The 23,307-nt window shown below is 32.6% G+C and overlaps 1 protein-coding gene across 37 annotated transcripts in view; it reads right to left on the reverse strand.

The window, feature by feature from the left end:
* RIMS2 (regulating synaptic membrane exocytosis 2) overlaps positions 1-23,307 on the reverse strand; it is a 637,809-nt gene that overhangs the window by 248,009 nt on the left and 366,493 nt on the right. For all 37 annotated transcript variants that reach the window (XM_045561860.1, XM_045561877.1, XM_045561882.1 and 34 more), the window contains one exon: positions 10,538-10,606. In XM_045561860.1, the coding sequence (XP_045417816.1) occupies positions 10,538-10,606 (69 nt within the window). The remainder of the gene's footprint in view (positions 1-10,537; positions 10,607-23,307) is intronic.

Raw genomic sequence — 23,307 nt, forward strand, 5'->3', positions numbered from 1 at the left:
ATATGGAGGGGAAGGTTCCAAGACAAGTGTAAAGGCCCCAAGGTAGAAATGGATCTCACATGTGCACAGAACATCAAGGAGGACACAGTGCTTGGAGCAGAGCAAGTAATGAAGGGAAGACATCAGAGAGATTTGGAGAAAGGGGGAAGATCATGCAGTGGTTTGTACATTATTATACTGGTTAAAAGAAATTGCTGTAATTCATTTGCGGGTTTATACTGGTTAAAAGGAATTGCTGTAACTCACTTGTGGGTTTTCTGAGCAGAAATTGGGCATTATCTAACTTTTGCTTAAAATTAGACAAGGCAATAAGTCATACAAGAGATGACAGGGGCTAGAACCAGGATAGTAACAATGGAGATGATGGCAAATGGTCAGATTCTGGATATATTTTGAAGGTAGAGCTATCAAAATGATTCTGTGAAAGATTCGATGTTGCACATAAGAGAAAGAGAAAGGGTAATAACAAATCTAAAATTTTGACTCACATAAATAAAAGAATGGAGCTGCCATCAAATGACATGGTTTGGTGGGAATGATTACAAGTTCAGTTTCTGACATGTTAAGCTGTTGATATCTACTACATTTCCAAGTGCAGATGTCAAGTGGGCAGTAGAATATAAAAATTTAGAGAACCAATAAGTATTCTTGACTAGATACATATATTTGGGAGTTTTATCATATATATACTATTTAAAAGCATGAGACTTCAAATAGATTAGATCACTAAGGGAGTAAGTATAGACAGAAAAAAGGTGCAAGGATAGAGCTCGGGGTAATCTAATATGAATCAATAACATTTTGTGACTAGATACAAAAGCAAAAAAGAGCAAGGAATAAATGACTCTGAACTTTTGATTTTAGCCCATTAGGAAGTTAAGAGTATACAACTAAGAGTAGAAGTTTAGTGAGGTGGACTGGTTTGGAGACCGGGAGATAAGACTACTCTCGTGTATTACTTTGGTCATGTAGGCAAAAAGTTAAATACATGGAAAAGAGTCTTGAGAAAGATGTTAGGAATGTTAATACAAATGAGACTCATTTATAATAGGATCATCATTGAAATCCAGGGAAACATTACATATGTAGAGAGAGAAGAGATCTGATTACTGAGTTTAAGGGATACTATTGAGCAAAGGAGGAAGAGTTACTATAAGAAACGAACTCAAATGATGCAGTCACATGGAGATTAAAAAGAAATATGCAGCTTTAAAAATACTAATGATTAATAATGTAAAGTACTACTGAGAAGTGATAAAAAATGAGTACTTGGGGATAGATAATTGACTTACAAATTATAATAGTAAAGGTGACGTTTAAGAGCTAATTATCAAACATCTCCCCACAATCAAGACATAAGTAAATTGTTTACTTTTCCAATGGAAAACAGTTTACATTTGTTTGTGTATTGTTTCAGGTCAGGGTAGAAAATAATACTAAAATTTTATGTGGCTAGGTTTTATATTTTATATGTATTCCATTTATTAAAGTTGTGGAGTGAGTCAACAGGATCAAAGAAATGGTTTATAACCAGTCCCATTCTCATTGCTTAGTATATTATGGGGGGGCAAATCCATGCCTGGAAATGCTTCCCTGAGAGCCCTAAATTTCTTTATCAATCAAAGTTTCAACTTACTTGGAAGAATATTAACAATGCAGATGTCAAGATTACTTCTAAATTCAGTCAATCAGAATTAGCAAAATAAAGAACACATGCAGGGACTTCTAGACTTCCAGTTTTTGGGTGAGCATGTAGGGAGCTTGGATGTTACCATTCTGTCCTAACAACAAGCAAAAAGCTCAAAAATCAACAACTCTTCTTGGATCTGTAAAAGAGGGAGAACACAGGGCAAACAACTGCCCCTAAGATTGGAGAGACAGACAGGGAAACTAAGGGAGTCACAGCTTACCAGAGTAGAGGCTTGTGAGTAGAAACTGATGCCAGAGTAGGAAAACTTGAACTGCAATTGACAAATTGCTGGAGGTTCAGTGAGACTAAGTCTGAGAGTTAAAAAAAAATCCAGAGGAACCCAGTCATTGAGGTCTCCCACAATATTATGAGACTTACCTACAGGAGCTCGGCTAGGTTCCAATAGCAAATATTAAGGAAAAATGTCCTTATGCTTCGAGCAGGGAGAGGGAAAATGGAGCTATTTTGAAATACTCCAGAAGCAGTCTATCCTTCTTAATAAGACTTTGCCCTCAGAGGAAACTGGTTAATCAGAGCCTAACCTGGGAAAAGGGAAATAACCAAATCTAGCCAATTATAGCCTTCCACATAGGAGAAAGGAAATATCCAATTCCAGCCCACTGTAGCCATCCTGTCCCACTTAAGGGAGGAAGAAAAAAATGAGAAACACTTGTAAAGTCAACCAGAGGCAGAAGCTCATTAAAAGTCTGAAACCTAATCACAGGACCAAAGAGCGCTCCCTTCCCACAACTTACCACCACATTATTAAAGGCCTATTTACAGCAATTCCTTTTAACCAGTATATCATGTCTGGCTATTAAGAAAAAATTACCAAGAAAAAAATATTAAATACATACTAAAAGGCAAAAAACACAATTTGAATAGAAACAGTAAGTATCAATTCAGACACAGCAGGGATGCTGGAATTATCAGATTGGGAACTTAAAACCACTGTGATTAATATACTACAGCCTCTAATGGATAAAATAGATAGCATGCAAGAATAGGTGAGCAATGTAAGTAGAGAGATGGAAATTCTAAGAAAGAACTAAAAAGAAGTGCTAGAGATTAAAAAAAAAAAAAAAAAAAGCACCCTGTAACGAAAGTGAAGAATGCCTTCAATGGGCTTATTAGTAGATTGAACATGGCTGAGAAAAGAAACTGAGCTTGAGAATATATCAATAAAAACTTCACAAACTGAAAAGCAAAGAGAACAAAGACTAAAAAATAGAACAGAACAGAACATCCAAGGACTGAGACAACTACACAAAGCGTAGCTGATACCTGATAGTAGTATCAGAAGGAGAAGAAAGAGAAAAAGGAACAGAAGAAACGTTTGAAAAACAAAGATTGGCAATACCCCTAAATCAATGTCAGACACTAAGCCAATGACCACAGATCCAGGAAGCTCAGAGAATATCAAGCAGGATAAATGCCAAAAAAAGAAAAACCTATACATAAGCGTATCATTTTCAAACTACAGGAAATCAAAGATTAAAGAAAAAAGTCTTGAAAGAAGGCAGAGGATAATTGAAAAAAAAAAAAAAGCCTCCATACCTGTAGAAGAACAAAGAAAAGAATTACATATGACTTCTGAGAAATAATGGAAGCAAGAAGAGTGTGGAGTGAAATATTTAAAGTGTTGAGAGGAAAAAAAACTACCAACTTAGAATTTTATACACTGTGAAATTACCCTTCAAAAGTGAAGGAAAAATAAAGAAATTCATAAACAAAAACTAAGGAATTTTGTTGTCAGTAGAACTACTATGCAAGAAATGTTAAAAGTGCTTTTTAGAGAGAAGGAAAATGATATAGGTCAGAATCTTGAAGCTACATATAGAAAGGAAAAGCACTGAAGAAGGAATAAGTGAAGGTGAAATAAAAACTTTTGTTTTTCTTATCCTTAATTGACTTAACAGGTAATGGTTTATTTAAAATAAATAATAGAAACAATGTAGTCAATTATTTATGCTTATGTCTGTATTATACATACCATTATATATGCTTAAATTTAAATGAAAGGAATGACAATGATACAAAGAATGGGAGGGAGAAATTAGGAGTATTTCATTGTTAAGTACTCATACTATCTGTGAATTATTATTTGAAAGTAGACTTGCATTAATTGTAAATGTGTATTGCAAATTCTAGGGTACCTACCAAAAACTTTTTTAAAAAGAAGTATAACTGATATGCTAAGGAAGGAAAGAAAATGGAATCATATAAAAAGCTAAATTAAAAAACAAAATACTGAAAAAGAATAGAAGAAAAAATAGAAACAAAGAATAAAGGTAAAAAATATGGTAGGTATTAATCCAACTTTATCAAAATCACTTTGGACAATGAGGTGTAAATGCATGAATTAAAAGGCAGAGTATGCCATCATCATTCTTTACAGATTTAGAAAATATAATTCTACACTTCATATGGAACCAGAGAAGACCTCATATAGCCAATGCAATCTTAAGCAAAAAGAACAAATTGGGAGGCTTCAGTCTGCCAGACTTCAAACTTTACAACAAGGCTATAGCAATCAAAACAGCATGGTACTGGCACAAGAACAGAAATATAGACCTTTGGAATAGGACAGAGATCCAAGATATAAAACCATCCTCATATTGTCCTCTAATCTTTGACAGAGCAAACAAAAATGTACACTGGGGAAAAGAATCTCTATTCAATAAGTGGTGCTGAAAACTAGATATCCACACCTCTTGCCTTTCACAAAAATCAACTCACAATGGATAACAAACTTAAACCTAAGCCGTGAAAGCTTAAGAATTCTGGAAGAAAACGTTGGGAAGACTCTTTCAGACATTGGACTAGGCAAAGATGCTCTGAGACCACAATGGAATTAAACTAGAAATCAATAACAGAAAGATAAATGGAAAATCCCAAAATATGTGCAGATTAAACAATATACTTCTAAATGATACATGGGTCAAAGAAGAAATCTTAAAAAAATTTAAATCTTTTTAAATAAATAAAAACAGAAACACATTTTATAAAAATTTGTGGGATGCAGCAAAAGCAGCACTTAGAGGGAAATTTATAGTGCTGATTGTATACATTAGAAAAGAAAGACCTAAAATTAATAATCTAAGTTTCCACCTTAGAAAACTAGAAAAAGAAGAAGTAATTAAATCCAAGTAAGCAGTTAGAAAAGAAATACTAAGAATTAGAGCAGACATCACTGAAACTGAAAACAGTAAATAAATAGAGAAAATCAACAAAACCAAAAGCTGGCTCCATGGAAAGATCTATAGAATCAATAAGCTTCTAACAAGGCTAATTAATAAAAAGATAGGGGACACAAATTACTAATATCATAAATGAAAGAGGGAATATCATTACAGATCCCATGGACATTAATAGGATAATAAATGAATACTATGAAAAACTCTAAGCCCACAAATTTGACAACTTAGATGAAATGGACCAATTCCTTGAAAGATACAATTTTATAAAACTGACAGAAGAAGAAATAGACAATTTCAATGGGCCTATATCTATTAAATCAATTAAATCAATAATAAATATACTCCTAAAACAGAAAGCAATAGGCCCAGATGGATTCACTGGTAAATTCTACCAAACATTTAAGAAAGAAATTATACCAATTCTCTACAATCTCTATCAGAGGACAGAATCACAGAGAACACTTCCTAACTCATTATATGAGGCCAGCACTATCCTAAAACCAATACTAGACAAAGAAATTATAAGAAAAAAAAACTATAGACCAAAATCTCCCATGAACATGAATATAAAAATCCTCAATAAAATAATAGCACACTGAATCCAACAATATATAAAAAGAATTATACACCATGTGGGTGTATATGCAAGGCTAGTTCCACATTCAAAAATCAATTAATGTAATCCATCATTCATATCAACAGGCTAAAAGAGAAAAATCACATGATCCTATCAATAGATACAGAAAAAGCATTTGACAAAATCCAACAAGCATTTATCATAAAAAGTCTCAGTAAACTAGGAATAGAAGTGAACTTCCTCAAGTTTATAAAGAATATCTACCAAAAACCTATAGCTAACAGCATAATTAATGGTGAGAAACTTTAATCTTTCCCAGTGAAATCAGGAAAAAAGCAAGGATGTTGCCTCTAACCACTCCTTTTCAACATTGTATTGGAAGTACTGGCTAATGCAACAAACAAAAAAAGTAAATAAAATATATACAGGTTGGGAGGAAGAAATAAAACTGGCTTTGTTTGTGATGACATGTTTATCTATGACTGTCTATGTAAATAACACAAAAGAATTGACAGGGGGGGAAAAAAACCCTCCAGAAACTAGTAAGTGATTACAGCAAGGTTAATATTCCAAAGTCAGTCATATATACCAGCAATAAACAAATTGGATTTGAAATGAAAATTGCAATACCATTTACATTAGCACTCCCCAACAATGAAATACTTAGTTATAATCTAACAAAATATGTATGAGATCTATATGAGAAAAACATCAAAACTCCAATAAATGAAATAAAGAAGAGCTAAATATTAATAAATGGACAGATTTTCCATATACAGAACTACTCAATATCAATTCTTCCCACCTTGATCTACGGATTCAGTGCAATTCCAATAAATCCCAGCATGTTATTTTGTGGATATTGACAAGCTGATTCTAAAGTTTATATGGAGAGGCAAAAAATAGAATATACAACACAGTATTGAAAGAGAAGAACAAAGTTGGAAGACTGACATTACCTGACTTTTCAAGACTTTCAATGAAGCTATAATAATCAAGACATTGTGGTACTGACTGGACAAGGAATAGACAAATAAATCAATGAATAAAATAGTCCAGAAAAAAAAAAACCACATAAATATAGTCAATCTATCTCTGACAAAGGAGCAAAGGCAATAAAATGGAGCAAAGGTAGTCTTTTCAACAAATGGTGCTGGATAAACTGGATATCCACATGCAAAAAAATCAGTCTAGACACAAACATTATACTCTTCACTAAATTAACTCAAATTCATCATAGAACTAAACATGAAATGCAAAATAATAAAACTCTTAGAAGATGACATAGAAGAAAACCTAGATAACCTGTATATGGTCATAAATTTTTGATATAACACCAAAGGTACAATTCATGGAAGAAATAATTAATAAGCTTGGTTTCATGAAAATAAAAACTGCAAAAGACAATGTCAAGAGAGTAAGAGAAGCCACAGACTGAGAGAAAATATTTGCAAAAGACACATCTGATAAAAAACTATTATCCCAAAAATACACAAAACTTTTAAAACTCAACAAAAACAACCCAATTTGAAAATGGGCCAAATTACGAGACACCTCACCAAAGAAGATAAACATATGGCAAATAAGCATATGAAAAGATGTTTAATCTCAATAATCAGGGAAATGCAAATTAAAACAATGAGATACTTCTATACACCTATTGGAATGGTCAAAATCCAGAACACTGACATCAAATGCTGGTGAGAGTGGAACAATAGGAACACTCATTCAACAGGAACCCTCATTGATCGCTGGTGGAATGCAAAATGGTACAGACAGTTTGGCAGTTTCTTACAAAACTAAACATAGTCTTTACTATACAATCCAGCAGTCATGTTCCTTGGCATTTACCCAAAGGATCTGAAAACTTATATCCACACCAAAACCTGCACATGGATTTTTATAGCAGCTTTATTCACGATTGCCAAAACTTGGAAGCAACCAAAATGTCCTTGAGTAGGTGAATCAATAAATCAACTGTGGTACATCCAGACAATGGAATATTATTCAGTGCTAAAAAGAAATGAGCTATCAAGCCATGAAAAGACACAGAGGAACCCTAAATAAACATTACTAAGTGAAAGAAGTTTGCCTAAAAGGCTACATACTGTATGATTTCAACTGTATGACATCTAGAAAGGCAAAACCAGGGTGACAATAAAGATCAATGGTTGCCAGGGGGGTTAGGATAGGGGGGAAAGATGAATTGGCAGAGCACAGAGGATTTTTAGGGCAGTGAAAATACTCTGTATGATACTGTAATCATGGATACATGTAATTTTACATTTGTCCAAATCCATTGAATGTACAACACCAAGAGTGAGCCCTAATGTAAACTATGGTCTTTGGGTGATTATGATGTGTCAAAGCATCAATTGTAACAAATGTACCCAGTTTGGTGGAGAAGGTTGATAATGAAGAAGCCTATGTGTGGGAGCAGAGAAACATATGAAAAATCTGTGTACCTTCCTCTTAATTTTACTATGGACATAAAACTGATCTTAAAAAATTAAGTCTTAGAAAAAAGAACACATGAAAAATATTACTTCTGGCATAGTTAATATTCAAGACATCTGCTTTGCAAACTTGGAAAAACTTAATCAGCAGAAAGAATTAATTTTTTTTTTTTTTAGACAGAGTCTCACTCTGTTGCCCAGGCTAGAGTGCCGTGGTGTCAGCAGCCTAGCTCACAGCAACCTCAGACTCCTGGGCTCAACAATCCTCCTGCCTCAACCTCCTGGGTAGCAGAACTACAGGCATGCACCACCATGCCTGGCTAATTTTTTCTATTTTTAGTTGTTTGGCTAATTTCTTTCTATTTTTAGTAGAGACGGGGTCTCGCTCTTGCTCAGGCTGGTCTCCAACTCCTGAGCTCAAGCAATCCTCCCACCTCGGCCTCCCAGAGTGCTAGGATTACAGGCGTGAGCCACCGCGCCTAGCTGAATTAATTCTTGATAAAAGTTTGATAGCTCAGGTTTAAAAGGATTATGAATGATTGAACTAATAGTCTGAATTTGACAGATATGCAATCTGCAATTGGAAAACAAATCTCTGCATAGAAGTAAAAAAGTATCAACAGACTTGCTGGTATATTGACTTATACTGTGTTTAAAATGTTAGTTAAGGGAGATGGGGGTGTGCATTCAGTATATGTATATATGCAATTGTCATCTGAGATGCCTTAAGAACAATATCCTAGAAAATATCATTATTTGCTTGATCAGGTAGTCATTAAATTATTTGCTAAACTATTGACTGAAGCATTTATTCTCTACTGAAGCTAGTTTTAATAATGGAGCTTTTAAAAAGGTAGAAAGAAAAGAAAATGTGAAAAAAATACTTAACAGAATTAATATATGTTTAAGTCTTAGTTAATCATGATTCTCATGTAAATGTAATTGCTACATGTACTAAAGTGAGACTGTGAAAAGAAACTATATATACCATAATTTCAGAAGCTGAGATAAAATAATCCTAATTTTGAAATTTGTAAAAAGGAATATGGAGATCATTTCAAATTTCTAATAGTGACAGAATTCAAGAAGTGCTAAATGCATTGTTAAAGTTGTAGAATATTATGAAAAATCTATGTCTCAAAATCACATTGGATTTCAAAATAGTAAAATATAGGTTATTGCATAGCAATCTTTTCTCTTGAATGTATTATTAAATGATTTGCCAGATAGTTTCTGATAATCAAAATAATAACAATAATAATAACATGGAGAAAGGAAAGAATGTTTTTATCATGATGAAGAAATAATGAATCAAGGGTAAGCACTTTGAAGTGGGTAGGTTTTCCAAACATTACTCTGTAATACCAAAAAATTATTCCAGAGAGCATTAGCCCAAATAAGGAAAGAATCTATAATTTTTTTGAAAAATATAACTATTTTGATAGAATGAAAAAAATAATAAAATGATCATTTAAAATAAATATTTTGCCATCCTAAAAATAGAAAATGAAAGAATTGAAATGTGTGAAAAATGGCATCAAGATGAAGGGCTTTAATGGCCTGAAGGGAAATATTTTCGATGAAGAAAACCTGTTGTGACTAGATATTTAGAAAAGACAAGACACAGAAAAATCAAATAACAAAGAAATATGATATAAATTGAAAAAAAAAATTACAGCCATTGCCAAGAAACAGTGGGAAATATTTTTCAAAACCACTTTATGAGATTTAATTTATAAACCATACAACATGAAAAGTATTTTTAGTCTTAGCAAGTTAATACATTGTTCACCCTTAGTACAAAAAAAATTGTCACTAAGTTTTTAAAAAGTAGTACATTAATACAAGCATTCAAATCTACCCACAATCTAACAAAACTTGTCAAACAAAAAAATGTATGTCACTGATGCAACTGTAGCATGTCTTACATATGATAGATCATGTTTTGTTCAAAGTAAAATTAGTAATAATTGTGAAATTTGCTAAGTTATTTAAACTTCAAGAGGAATAGAATAAAAAGGTTCATAATATTAAGGGCATTATATATAAATATTTTGTCACAATTTAAAGAAAATATGTCTACTTTCCTAAAATATTAAATTATTAGATAAATTTCTAACCATAACATGAGGCAATACTTTAAGCCACAATACTATAATTTCAAAATCTAGCTGTATAATAAATGATACTTAATATAAAAACAATTTTTAAAAAATTTTAAATCCCATTAAATATTTGACATATTTAAGTATGCTGGTGATATAAAGAAGATTTCTTCTTTTTTCCACAATGTTAGTGCAGTATAAATTAGTTTCAATCATGCAATAACTCCTCTAATTTATCAAAAAATCCTTATTATTTAGTTCTTTTAGAATAGAAAAGTTACAGACATTTACTTATCTGGCATCTTATAAGACTATTCAATCTAATAATTGGTACAGTTGTTCTATCAGTTGGAATTATTTAGGGGTTTAAATTGCCATAGTTTGCCGTAAGTTTGTTTTAGAGGAGTAAGGAGGCAAGTTATTTCTTTCTTATTTATTTATTTATTTTTATGGTAAATAATGATGAATTACAATCTTTTAATACTACAAAAGAATTCTAAAATTCTTACCTGATACTACACCAATTCCATCATCACAGTCATAGTCAGAGACTTCACTATCACTTATTCTCTTTGACCCTAAGAAGAAAATAGTAATAATTAAAAATGTTGATTATTTAAGGGATAAAAAATTCTCAACAACATGAAAAACAAATGATAGGATTTTGAGTGAATCACTTGACAGTAAAATATATATACAGAAGGAAAGTCATTATGAGCTTACCAACACTTATTTTCACACACATTTCATGATGTGAGGATATATGGGTGATGAGGAGTTAATGATTTATACAAGAATTATTCTGGAAACTTATAAGGTAAGTTTTTTAAGTCCTAAGTGGTTTAAAGATTGACATAACATTAAGTACAAGATAATGTTTGTAAATTATTTGACTTATTGAGCTGACTGATAAAATCTAAAAGTTAATTTTAGATGCTTATGGACAAAGGCACTTAAGTCTAGGTAAATTTCAAAGCATAATGTATTATTTTCAAAAGTATTAATGTGTCTTTTTCTAATATGCATGACTAATAAACTGAATATACTCAAATCTTTATTTTTCACGCTCATGGAGAAGTTCAATTGAGAAAAGTAAACTCACTTAAGACATCTTAAACCTTCTTTTTCAGCTATTTAGTTTAGTTACTTCCCTATTGCTTTGAGAAGACAATAATAATGCATTCACAAAACCAACACATCTAAATTGTGGATTTTATTTTCTAAGAAATAGCCTAAGAGCAATAAATTATTATAATTTGAGATATGTATGGTTTCCCTTACAAATCTGTAACAATATTTTAAAATCATAATCCTACTATGGCAAAAATAGCATAAAATTGAATTAACTGGAACTTTGATAGCTAAAGCATATTATGACTTCACACTTAATTATGAAATATATCACATACAGAAATCAGCTTTTTTTAAACTATTTTCTTCTACCTGTGTCTCAGGAATGGACACACCCTACACAATAGAATCCTTTATTAAAGCATTTCCCCCTTCCTTGGTATCAGAAAACATTTAATAATGGGTGACTTTTTTGTCTATCTTCTTACAATACATGTTATTCATTAAATAGATGGAACTCAGTTTTATTAGAAAATAAGTGCTTTCCTGTATGGTTTATAAGATACCAAGAGCTCACATTGCATAAGGTGTCTAAATATTCCAAGAATGTCCTCCAGTATCTGCAATCTACTCTTAGAAATACTCTATAAATTTTTTCCTTTTTGTTTGTTTTAATCCCTGCCCTTTTTGAGGAGGGACAGTCTTGCCTGGTAGAAACCACAGTTTTAGTTTTCTGCTTGTAATGGTTAGGAAGAAGATAACTATCTGTTTTTATCATGCGGTCTCACTGAATGGACTTTTACTATTTTCTTTCCAAATGTTTATGTCTTAAAAGCTTTAGACACAATCAAATCAGAGGCTTTTATAGATCCAACTGATATTAAAACTAGAATTATCTGACATCCCAACAGACAGGGCACAAAAGGATTTACAGAATTAAGAACATACATTCTAAATGGACTTGAGATAGAAGAAGGGTGACACAGGAGAGACTTAAGAAGAATTGCTATCCCGCTTGTAACAAGGCTTCAATTTGCAAATACCCAAACACGGGGTAATGATTAGTTTACTATGCCAGGTATGCTACAGAACATAAAGATTACAAACGTTTGGTATTTGCCAAAAGTCAAATCAAGAATGACACTAGCAAATGATGAAATTTATTTTATCAGCTGTTGTGAGTTGGCCAGTGTGTGTAAGAGTGTGTGTGTACACACTTGGGGGTGTGGTGGCATATGTAGTTCATAAATTGCTTCTTCCTTCCAAATCTTATTGATTTCTTTCCAGATTGAGACTTATCTGTTTTGATGTTAATCCTATAGAGGTTAAATATATTGGAATTATGTTCCTTCTATTTGGATCTTTTGACATTCTGATGAACTCAAGCTCTTAGGTTTAATATCATTGAATATATCAATCTTTTCTTTTGAAATTAGTGTTTTTAGTGTCTTGTATAAGAACTCTCTCTTGACCTCTGAGCAGAGAGATAGTCTCCTATATTTTCTTCTAAAAGTTTAAAAATTTTGCTTTTTGCATTTACATCCTCATCCATATTGAACTGAGTTTGTGTATAGGGCAATTTTACTTTTTCGGTATAGATAGCACATATCTCAGGATTGTTTATTTAATATTTCTACTTTTGCTGAATGATCTGTGATGTCACCTCTGCCATAAATAAACGAATCCTATCTGCAAGGATCTAATGCAATTTCAATCAAAATCTCAATAGGATGGTCTGCTGCTCTATTTTTTTCCCTTGTACAGGCTGTCTATCTATAAACCAATGACTCTTTGCCTATGTTACTATAAGGTTATATATTCAAGAACAGATCTATCTACCTTATTATTCATACCTTGGCTCTTTCCCCTTTGCTCTGTCGTATAAATTTTAGATTCAGACAGACCACCAACTTGCACAGAAACATTCTATTGGGATTTTGATTTGAATTGCACTGAAGCAATACATTAATTTAGGGGAGAATTGGCATGTTTTGCAGCATTGCTTTGGTAAACATGTACATAGCATTTTACCCATTTAAGTTTTCCTTAAGGTCTTTTTATAAAATTTTCAATTTTGGCCATTCAAACTTTCCATTATTTGTTTGATTTATTCTTTGTATCTTATAATTTATCTTTATAATAGCATTTACACTGTTATTAGAAATACTGTTAAAAATGTTTGCTAACTTAATTGTCAGATGCAGAAATGCAATTTCATTGTAAAGTAATGTTAACTAACAACCTTTAAAGTCTTTCTATCTCTTTACTTCTAATAAAGTGATTGTCATTTACTTTGGATTTTCTATATCAACAATTTTTTTCCCCAATCCTTATGTGTTTTTTCTTTTCTTGCCTTGCTGTGCTGATAAGCACAGTGCTGGAAATAAACAGGGAAATTTTACTTTCTTTTAAAATTGTGATTTTAGATACAGTTTTTTTCTAGTATTTTTCCATTAGAAATAGTATCTGCTGAAGTTACATTTTATCACGTTGAGGACAGTCTATCACTAATTTGCAAGAAGTGAGATTTGATTTTTATTAAACGTATTTTATTGAATGTACAGTTTTTATAATTTAATTTACTACTTTGGTAAATTATGTACATGTATATATAAATTTGACTATGTTAAACCATTCTTGCATTTCTGAGTTCAGTGATATTTCATTTAGGATTTTTGCATTTTTATTTAAAAGTGATTTTGACCTGTTAAATTTCCTTTCTTGTGCTAACTTTTCATTTATACAGTTCTTCCCTCCACCTCCAAAAAACAAATGAGAATTATTCTTTCTTTTTTATTCTTTGGGAGAATCTGTGTAGGATTGTAAATATCTGTTCTTCGAAATTTTGATAGAACTCATCTATAAAACTACCATGGTTTGTTTTTTCCTTTGTGGAAATATTTTAAATTGCTAATTATATTTTTCAGTAGATGTAGAATGAGTTAGTGATTTAGGGTTTAGTAACTAATATTTTTTACAGGAATTTGTTCACTTTGCCTAAGTTTCTGAAGTGTTGCTATAATGTTCACAATTTTATCTTAATATTAAGTATTTTCTGATGTACTGATCATATTTCTATTTGCATCCTGTACCTTTTTACTCTATCAATAAATTTCAGTAAAGGTTTATCTGGATATTCATTTCAAAGGTTTAACTTCTGGGCTCCATGATTCTATCAATTAGTTGTTTTACAACATTTGTTTTTTACTTTATTGATTTCTGTTCTTATTTTTTATTTCATTCCTTCTACTTTGAATTTATTCACTATTCTTTTCCTAAACTCTTGAATTCGATGGGCACATTATAATTTTTAGCCTTTTAATGTTTTCTAACATAAGCATCCCCTCTGAGTACTTCCCCATATTACTCAAATATTTATACATAGAATATTGATTAAACTTCTCTTCTAGGTATTTTCTTTTTAGGACTATAAAATATTTACCATACTCATTAAATCTGAGACACAATTAATTGTGTGGTGCATTATGATTTTGAGATGATAGAGCTTGGAAAAAATGTTTATTACAAGAGATTTCTACTTTTTTTTGAATTTTCAAACATATGGGTGTAATTTATCTTTTTTTACAATTGACATAGTAACATAATATTGGAAAATATTTCCTGTATTATGTTAATTCTTTAAGATGTGTCAAAAATCAATTATGGAATAGTATATTGTTAATAATAATTCTTATAAATTTTTCACAGATGTAACAAAAATGTGAATTCATTAATTGTTAGGTTCAAGTTCTTTATCTGATCATTAGAGGAAGCTTTGTAATTGTGTGGTTTGATTTTTTTGTACCTTCCCTAAATTTTTGTTTCTTGATCTATCAATGATGGAGAGCAAATTATATTGGAATCTCCTTCAATGGTGGTAAATTTGTTAATTTTTATCTCTAGTATTATTTTATGTACATTGAAGTTAGTTCATTTAATACATGTAAGTTAAAAATTACTTCAACAGATGTAGAAAAATCATCTGAAAAAGTTTAACCTCCATTCTTTATAGAATGTCTTGGTAAGTAAGACAAGAACTTCCTTATACTGATAAAGGACATCTACCAAAACACCTACAACTAACAATCACACTTAATTATGAAATATCAAATGCCCCTAAGACAAAGAACAAGTAAAGGATGTTCACTGCAAGGACGAACCTTCTATTTAACATTTAGTGCATGTCCTAGACAGGGCAATACAGCAAGGAAAAGAAATGAAAAGCATACAGATTAGAAAGCAAAAAATAACATGTTCATGTAAATAAAAAATTCTAAGGAAGCTATTAAAAACTTATTAAGACTAATAAGTGAATTTAGTAGGATTGGAGGATACATAGTCAATATAAAAATAAATTATATTTCTTAGAGAATAACAATGTACAATTGGAAAATTGATTTCAAAACCAATATCCTCTGTAAGAATTTCCAAAATCATGAAATATTTAGGAATACACTGAACACAAAATGTGCAAAACATATACACCTCAAACCATAAAACACAATGCTGTGTTTCCAAGGGCTGCTATAGCAAAATAATAAAACTGAGTAGTTTAAAACAATAGAAATTTATTGTCTTATGGCTCTAAAGGCTAGAAGTACAAAATCAGGGTTTCAGCAAAGCCATGCTCTCTCTGATGGCTCTAGGAGAAAATCCTTCCTTATCTCTCTGATGTTAGCTTCTTATCTTAACTTCTGGTGTTTGCCAGTAATCCTTTGTGTTCCTCTGCTTGCAGATGCATCTCTCAAGTCATATGGCCATCTTCTCCCTGTATATCTTCACATTGTCTTCCCTTTGTGCATGGCTATCTCTGTGTCCAAATTTCCTTTTATCAAGGACATCACTCATATTGTATTAAACCCCACCTTAATGACCTCATTTTAACTTAGTTACCTTTATAAAGACTATATTTACAAATAAGGTCACATCCTGAGGTACTGGGGGTCAGGACTTCAATCCATCTTTTGTTGGGGATGCAATTCAATTTGAACAACTGCTAACAAATTAAAGAAGATTTAAATAAATGGAGAGACTTTTCTGTAAAATTGAAAGCCAGAGATATTGAAATAACATTACCAGGATGCTGAGAGAAAATAAAAGTCATTCTAGGATTTTACACATAGCTAAACTTTCTGCCAGATATATTCAGAAAAACAAAGCCTGTTTTCAATTCTTCACTGAAAGTACATTCTTAAAAAATGTACTTCAAAAATAAAGAAATTTATCCCAAAATGAAGCAATGAAATTCAAAAAGAAAGTGGTAAAAATTCAAGTAAATCTAAACAAACCCTAGGTGCATAAAATGACAATAATTATAACAATAATTAATTTGGTGGCAGAGGTAAAATTCTGGTAGTAATACGTTAAATGACAGGAGAGTGGGTGTGAATCAGATTATAAAATTTTAATATGGTTTGGAAAAAAGATAGAGATGTTAATTTACATTACTTTGTTAATATGTCAAAAGTAACCACTAAAAAATAGAGATTAAAAAGCAGAGCACACAAAATGGTGATAACATGTCCCTATTTCTGTTGAATAAGAAAAAAATTATCTATCTGCATTTGTCTGTGAGTGCATAAAATATCTATAAAACTGCAGAATTGGTAGCAGGGGTTCACTCATGGAAAGAGAACTAGATGTTTGAGAAAAGGGGATGGGAGACTTCACTAAATACACTTTTAAATTTATACCATATGAATGCATTATTTCAAAAGTTAATAGCAAAATTTTATAAATGTTTCATTTGTAGATAAAAAGAATATATATTTTCTATTTCTTGGGAGCATGTTCTATTAATTCAAGTTGGTCAACTGTATAGTTCACATTTCTGAGAGATTGTCACTATGATTGTAGTTTTTAAATTTCTCTTTTCAATACTTTCTGGTTTTTAAAATAGGTATGATAAAACCAAAGTCTAGGATTTTGGATGCTACTCTGGGTCCTGCTAGATCTCCTCTTGTGCTTTCTCTCAATGTGGGCAAAGCACATCTGCAGATCCATGATAAAGGACACCAGTTTCTTCTGTAGATTACCCATAAAATCAAAATTAGAGGGGATGAGAGAGAAACACAGGTTCCAGTTTGTCCTGATGGTTTCTAATTTTCCTTGATTTCCTATTTTGCACACATTTTTCCTTCCGAACCTGTTCTTCTATGCCATAGAGACTTCAGAGATCATTACTAGATGAAGAGGCAACAACCTCCACAAACATTTTAACTAGCTCCCTTTTGTGCTCTCTGGCAAGTGACTATTCTCAGACTCCTCATCCACTGTCTTCCAAACCTTCTCACAAAGAATTCCAAGTTTCTCCTCTAATTTTGTAAAGTTCAATAAAAAATCTCTTATAAAGAGACAACATAAGAAAGGATATATAAAATAATTTAAAGAAATAAAAGAGTCTTTTAGGGAGTTTCAAAATACAGCAGAAAGCTTCAGTAGCAGACTAGACCTAGCAGAAGAAAGAATTTCAGAGCTTGAAGACAAGGCTCTAGAACTAACCAAGTCAGTCAAAAATGCATAAAAAAGAATAAAGAAGAATGAAAAATCACTCAGAGAAATATGGGACTATGTGAAGCAAACCAATATATGAATTATAAGTATCCCTGAGGAAGAAGAAAAATCAAAAAACATGGAAAACTTATTCAAGGGAATTATTGAGGAAAACTTCCCTGGTATCACCAGAGACTCACATATCCAGATTTGAGATGGTCATCGAAGACCAGGAAGATTCATAGCAAATAGGGCATTGCCAAGACACATAGTCATCAACTTGTTCAAAGTCAGAAGGAAAGAGAAAATTCTACAAGCAGCAAGATGAAAGCAATAACTAACCTACAAAGGAAAACCCATCATGTAAACAGCAGACTTCTCAGCATAAACTTTATAAGCCAGAAGGGATTGGGGCCCATTTTAGTCTTTTTAAACATAAAAAATGCCAGTTAAGAATTCTGTATACTGCAAAACTAAGTTTCATAAAAGATGGAGAAATAAAGACTTTTCTAGACAAGCAAACACTAAGGGAATTTGTCACTACTAGACCTGCCCTACAGGAAATACTCAGAAATGCATTATATATGGAACAACACAACAGATACCCACCAATGTGAAAACACCTGAAAGTTAAAGTTTAAAACTCTTAAAGAACAATAGCACTAAAAGGAAAACAAAACAGCAAGGTATCATCCAATATGATGAACAACATAACATCCCACATATCAATACTAACACTAAACATGAATGGTCTTAATACTCTACTTAAAAGACAAGAATGGCTGAATGAATGAAATAACACACTCCAAAAATATGCTGTCTCCAAGAAACACATCTAATTTGCAAGGGCTCCTACAGACTAAAGGTGAAGGGATGGAAAAAAAAAATTCCACACAAATGGAAACCAACAGCAAGCAGGTGTAGCCATTCTCATATCAGATAAAATTGATTTTAAATCAACAATGATAAAAAAAGACAAAGATGGTCATTATGTAATGGTAAAGGGACCAATTCAACAAGAATACATAACGATCCTAAATATATATGTGCCTAACACAGGAACTCTCAGATTCGTAAAGCAAAACTACTAGACCTAAGCAAAGAAATACACTAGTAGCATCATAATTGCTGGGAACTTCAACACACTACTGACAGATTTAGAGAGATCACTAAACCAGAAAATCAATAAAGAAACACTGGACTTAAATAGGATTCTTGAACAAATGAACTTAACATGCATTCATAAAACATTCTACCCCCAAACTACTGAATATACATTTTTCTCATCAGCACACAAGACATTCCCCAAGATTGATCATATCTTAGGCCACAAAACAAGTCTCAGAAAATTCAGAAAAAATCAAAATTATAACATATATCTTCTCAGATCACAGTGGAATAAAACTAGAAATCAATTCCAAAAGAAACACTCAATTCTATACAGTCACAGAAATTAAACAACTTATTGCCGAATGGTCCTTGGGTCAATGATGAAATTAGGATGGAAATCAAAAGATCCCTCAAACTGAATAACAAAAGGGACACAAGCTATCTAAATCTATGGGATACAGAAAAAGAAGTCCTAAGGGGAAAGTTCATACCCATAAATGCCTACATCAAAAAGACATGAAGATCACAAATTAACAATTTAATGTCACATGTCAAGGAACTAGAAAAAGTAGAGCAAATCAAATCCAAATCCAGCAGAAGAAAAGAAATAACAAAGCCCAGAGCAGAACAAAACAAAAGGGAAACCAAAAACACAACACAAAGGATCAATGAAACAAAAAAGTTGGTTCTTTGAAAAGATAAATAAAATTGACAGACCACTAGCCAAATTAACCAGAAATATTATAGAACAGAAAGGACTCACATAAACTCAAATAATGTTGTTTGCACTTGGATGGAACTGGAGACCGTTATCCTAAGTGAAGTATCTCAGGAATGGAAAAACAAATACCATGTGTACTCTCTAATAATTGGGAGCTATATAATGAGTATACATGGGCATAATGAGATGTAAAGGCCATTGGAATCAAAGAGGGTGGAGGTGGAAGGGGGGTGCAGGATAAAGACTTACTTATTTGGTACAATGAACACTATTCTGGTGATAGGCACACTAAAAGCCCCCACTTAAGCATTATACAAGGTGTTCATGTAACAAAAACATTTGCACCCCCTTAATATTTTGAGATATTAAAAAATTATAAATTTTATTCATTTGAATTCAAATATTCTAAAACAGTGTACACACAGAATATACTAAAACATACCTCACTGACTAAATAGTATCATATTAAAGGAGGTGATATCAGACACACTAAAATTATAGATCACTATATTTCATTTAATGGTTTTTAATACCAAAATAAAAAGATGTAAATATGAACATATTGGAAAAGTTCTATAGGCAGAAAAGGGAAACTACTGACATATTAGTTAGGACTTTACCATATGCACAACAGGCAAACAAAGCACAAAACAACAAAACCAATTAAACTGTGCATATGAAGGCGTGCATTAAACACTGTACATACTAAAATTTACCTGAATTATATGAACATAAGCCTTTATCTGGAAAAAAATTTAAAGTGTTGTCAAAAATACATTTAAAAATCTTTACATGTAATAGGGATGTTGAAATATATAATAATTTTTGTTTTATATTGCAGATTATGTCATTTAGCAATTTTATTTTAAAACTAAAAAAGGACAAACAATAAAATAAGAAAGGAAGCTCTATCACATGTGAATTATTAAAAAATCCAAATTATAAATTATATTAATAGAAACTTAGACTAAATGTAAGAATTATAGTCTAAGACAGCAAAAATTAGTAAGAGAATCATATAACATCAAAAATTAATAGACTGCACTATATAATATAGTAATGTATATCAATTCTATGTTATAATACACAGTTATATAACATACCATGAAATGCAAGAGATAATTGTTAGACAGAAGTTTAGCATGAAAAAAACAACTTGTGAATTTAAATTAAAAGAACCTATACTCTGGGTTCTCTTCAAATCATATAAATCTTTTACCTTTTAAATTAAAAGAAACTTAGGAAAATATCATTTACTTTTAAACTCCAAATTTCTGGAAAAAGTATATTTTAAAGTTGATATCTTTTTAGGAAGAGGTAAATTTTGAAAATTTATAGTGGAACAATTATTTTCAAATATTAACTTGACAAAAAATATATATGTAAAAAAATATATATGTAGAAATTTTCACAAGTTAACAGGATACAAATTAGATTTTTCTATGTATAAACCACAAAGTCTAAAAGGTAGCAAAATATTAAAAATTGCTTTCATATTGAAGGATGAATAAATTATCATCTGAGTGTATATTAGAAATTTAAGGGAGTGTATGAACTAGCATGCCACAAAAGTGCCAGAGGAAAGATGTCATAATATCTGGAAAAATGTAAATGTTTACCGTAATATATCGAAGTTGTTAGCAAAGAGATAGTAAATCACAGGGAAATAAAACAATAGATTCATAGATTATTTCAGAAGCTTATTTTCTAGTGTTCAATCATAAGGATTAAAATTTGTATGACATGATTCTGCATTTAACAAATGAAGTAGTACTTTTGGCATCTCACATGATTGATCTGTTCCACTAGTAACCTACACAGTGGTGAAAATACAGAGTTTTGAAAGGAAATAAAAATTTTATTCCAGGCACACTACAGAAGTATATTGTACGTATACATATAAAATTGCAGAAATTAAAATAGAAAAAATATTTTCTTTTTTCTTTTTAATTCTTTTTAAGATGACTTACTAAATATGTCAGACACCAATTCTCCCCAGAAAGAAGACCCAGAATTACAGGTGAATAATCATAGCTGGAGTGGAGTTTTAAGGTGAGAGTGCTGTAGCCTATAAAGAGCTCAGGATAAGCTACAACAGGAAAAGCAAGCCGCAAGGAGCTGGCAGAGATGGAACACTGAGGGACTTTGCAATCCATGGAAAGGGAAGTTGGGGGTATTTTCAGCTCTCCTCTCCCTTATGGCAGTCTGCTCATTTCTGAACTTAAGGAGAGCTCCTCTGCCCTCCTAAACCCAAGTACTGAAGTGGGCGGTGACTTAGGGACTTTTTGAGGACATTACACTGGGGCTATAAGCTTGCACAAAGTTGTTCACTTCCCATTGGACCCGAAAAGTGGTGGCGGACTTTATACTGAGTGCATACGCATTGTGGGACTTTGCACTGCCCAGGGACATTCAGCCTCTGTGTCTTCACATCGCTAATCCGCTTGCAGACATTCCCCAGCACCTGCTTGAATTGGGACAGCTACTGAGGGTGGCTAGACCCAGGGGAACAGCAGGATTCTACACTTAGAACCTAGCACTCAAAGATTGCCACTCATAAGGAAATGAGGGGTGGAGAGAACCAAGGGAGCACTCCTTAGAACAAAGGAAATCAGAGCATGGGCATTTCTGTATTCCTGAGCTCCCTGCTTGCGGGTAGAGGACTCTGCTTCTTTCAGCAGAGACGTGGGTGCTGTGCTGAGTTGTTCTACGGTGGTTGACTGTGTGGTTCAACCCCAGTGGCCAGCGAGTCCTAGAGCTCATGATATGGAAAGTGGGACTTCTCCTCCCACCCTCCCTACCCACTGCTGAGGACACAGCTGGTGCTATTCCTACAGGAGCTCAGCGTGTGTGCACATATGCACAGTCGTTCTAGGGCATTTAGGGGTGACTGCGTACCCATGGGAGGTGTGCCGGCCGGCCCAGGCTGCACAAGGGGGGAAGCCCTTCCCCATCTCTACGCAATGGCAGTCTTCCACAGATAGTGGTGTCTGTCTCATCAGAATATCCTGAGTGCTGGGACAGGGCCATGTCAGGGAGACAAATCGTCTACCTGACAGCTTGCTAGTGCAGTTGGTGTGACTCCCTTTCCCCGACTCCCAGCGGAGACCTCAGTGCATTTTACCAGGAGTTCCCCCTGCGACCGTCATCAAGGGTGGGCTTGTGTCCGCCCATTGGGATATCACATATATCCATCTGCTTCTGCTGCAGCTGGTTCTTACCCATGGGTGACACCTACTGACCCGCAGACTGAACTGCATAACCCGGTGAAAAATGTACTCACAAAAGTGCCTAACACTGGGAAACAAGATAGCTTCCTGATACTCACAGCACTCTGGCCCCGCAGGAGGCAGTGAAAGGCCCCGCAGGAGGCCCAATACCTCAGAACTACAACTACCATCTGAGAATGGCACCCCATAAAGGCTATCTATAACCAAGGGACTCACACAGAGTCTTTGCCATTGAAAGCACCCAGAACGGAAGCCAGGCAATTATACACAACATATAGTCACATCCTCAAGGAGGAAAAAAATCCACCCAATATAAAATAAATTAAAATATAAGAAAACAAGATAGTTTATCCCAATGAGAATAAACCAGAAAAACAACATGGTAATATGAAAAAAATAAGAGTTTTATATTATAATATTCCCAAAGGATCACACTAACTCTCCAGCAATGGATCCAAACCAAAATGAAATCTTTGACATACCAGATAAAGAATTAAACATACCAATTATAAAAAAGCTCAATGAGATCCAAGGGAAAGTTGAAAACCAACACAAAGAAATCAGAAAAACAATTCAGGATATGAATAAAATATTTCCTAAAGAGATAGATATTTAAAAAAAAAACAGAACTTCTGGAAATAAAATATTCATTAAA

The sequence above is a fragment of the Lemur catta genome, chromosome 9 (genome assembly GCF_020740605.2).
Source record: "Lemur catta isolate mLemCat1 chromosome 9, mLemCat1.pri, whole genome shotgun sequence".
Taxonomy (NCBI): domain Eukaryota; kingdom Metazoa; phylum Chordata; class Mammalia; order Primates; family Lemuridae; genus Lemur; species Lemur catta.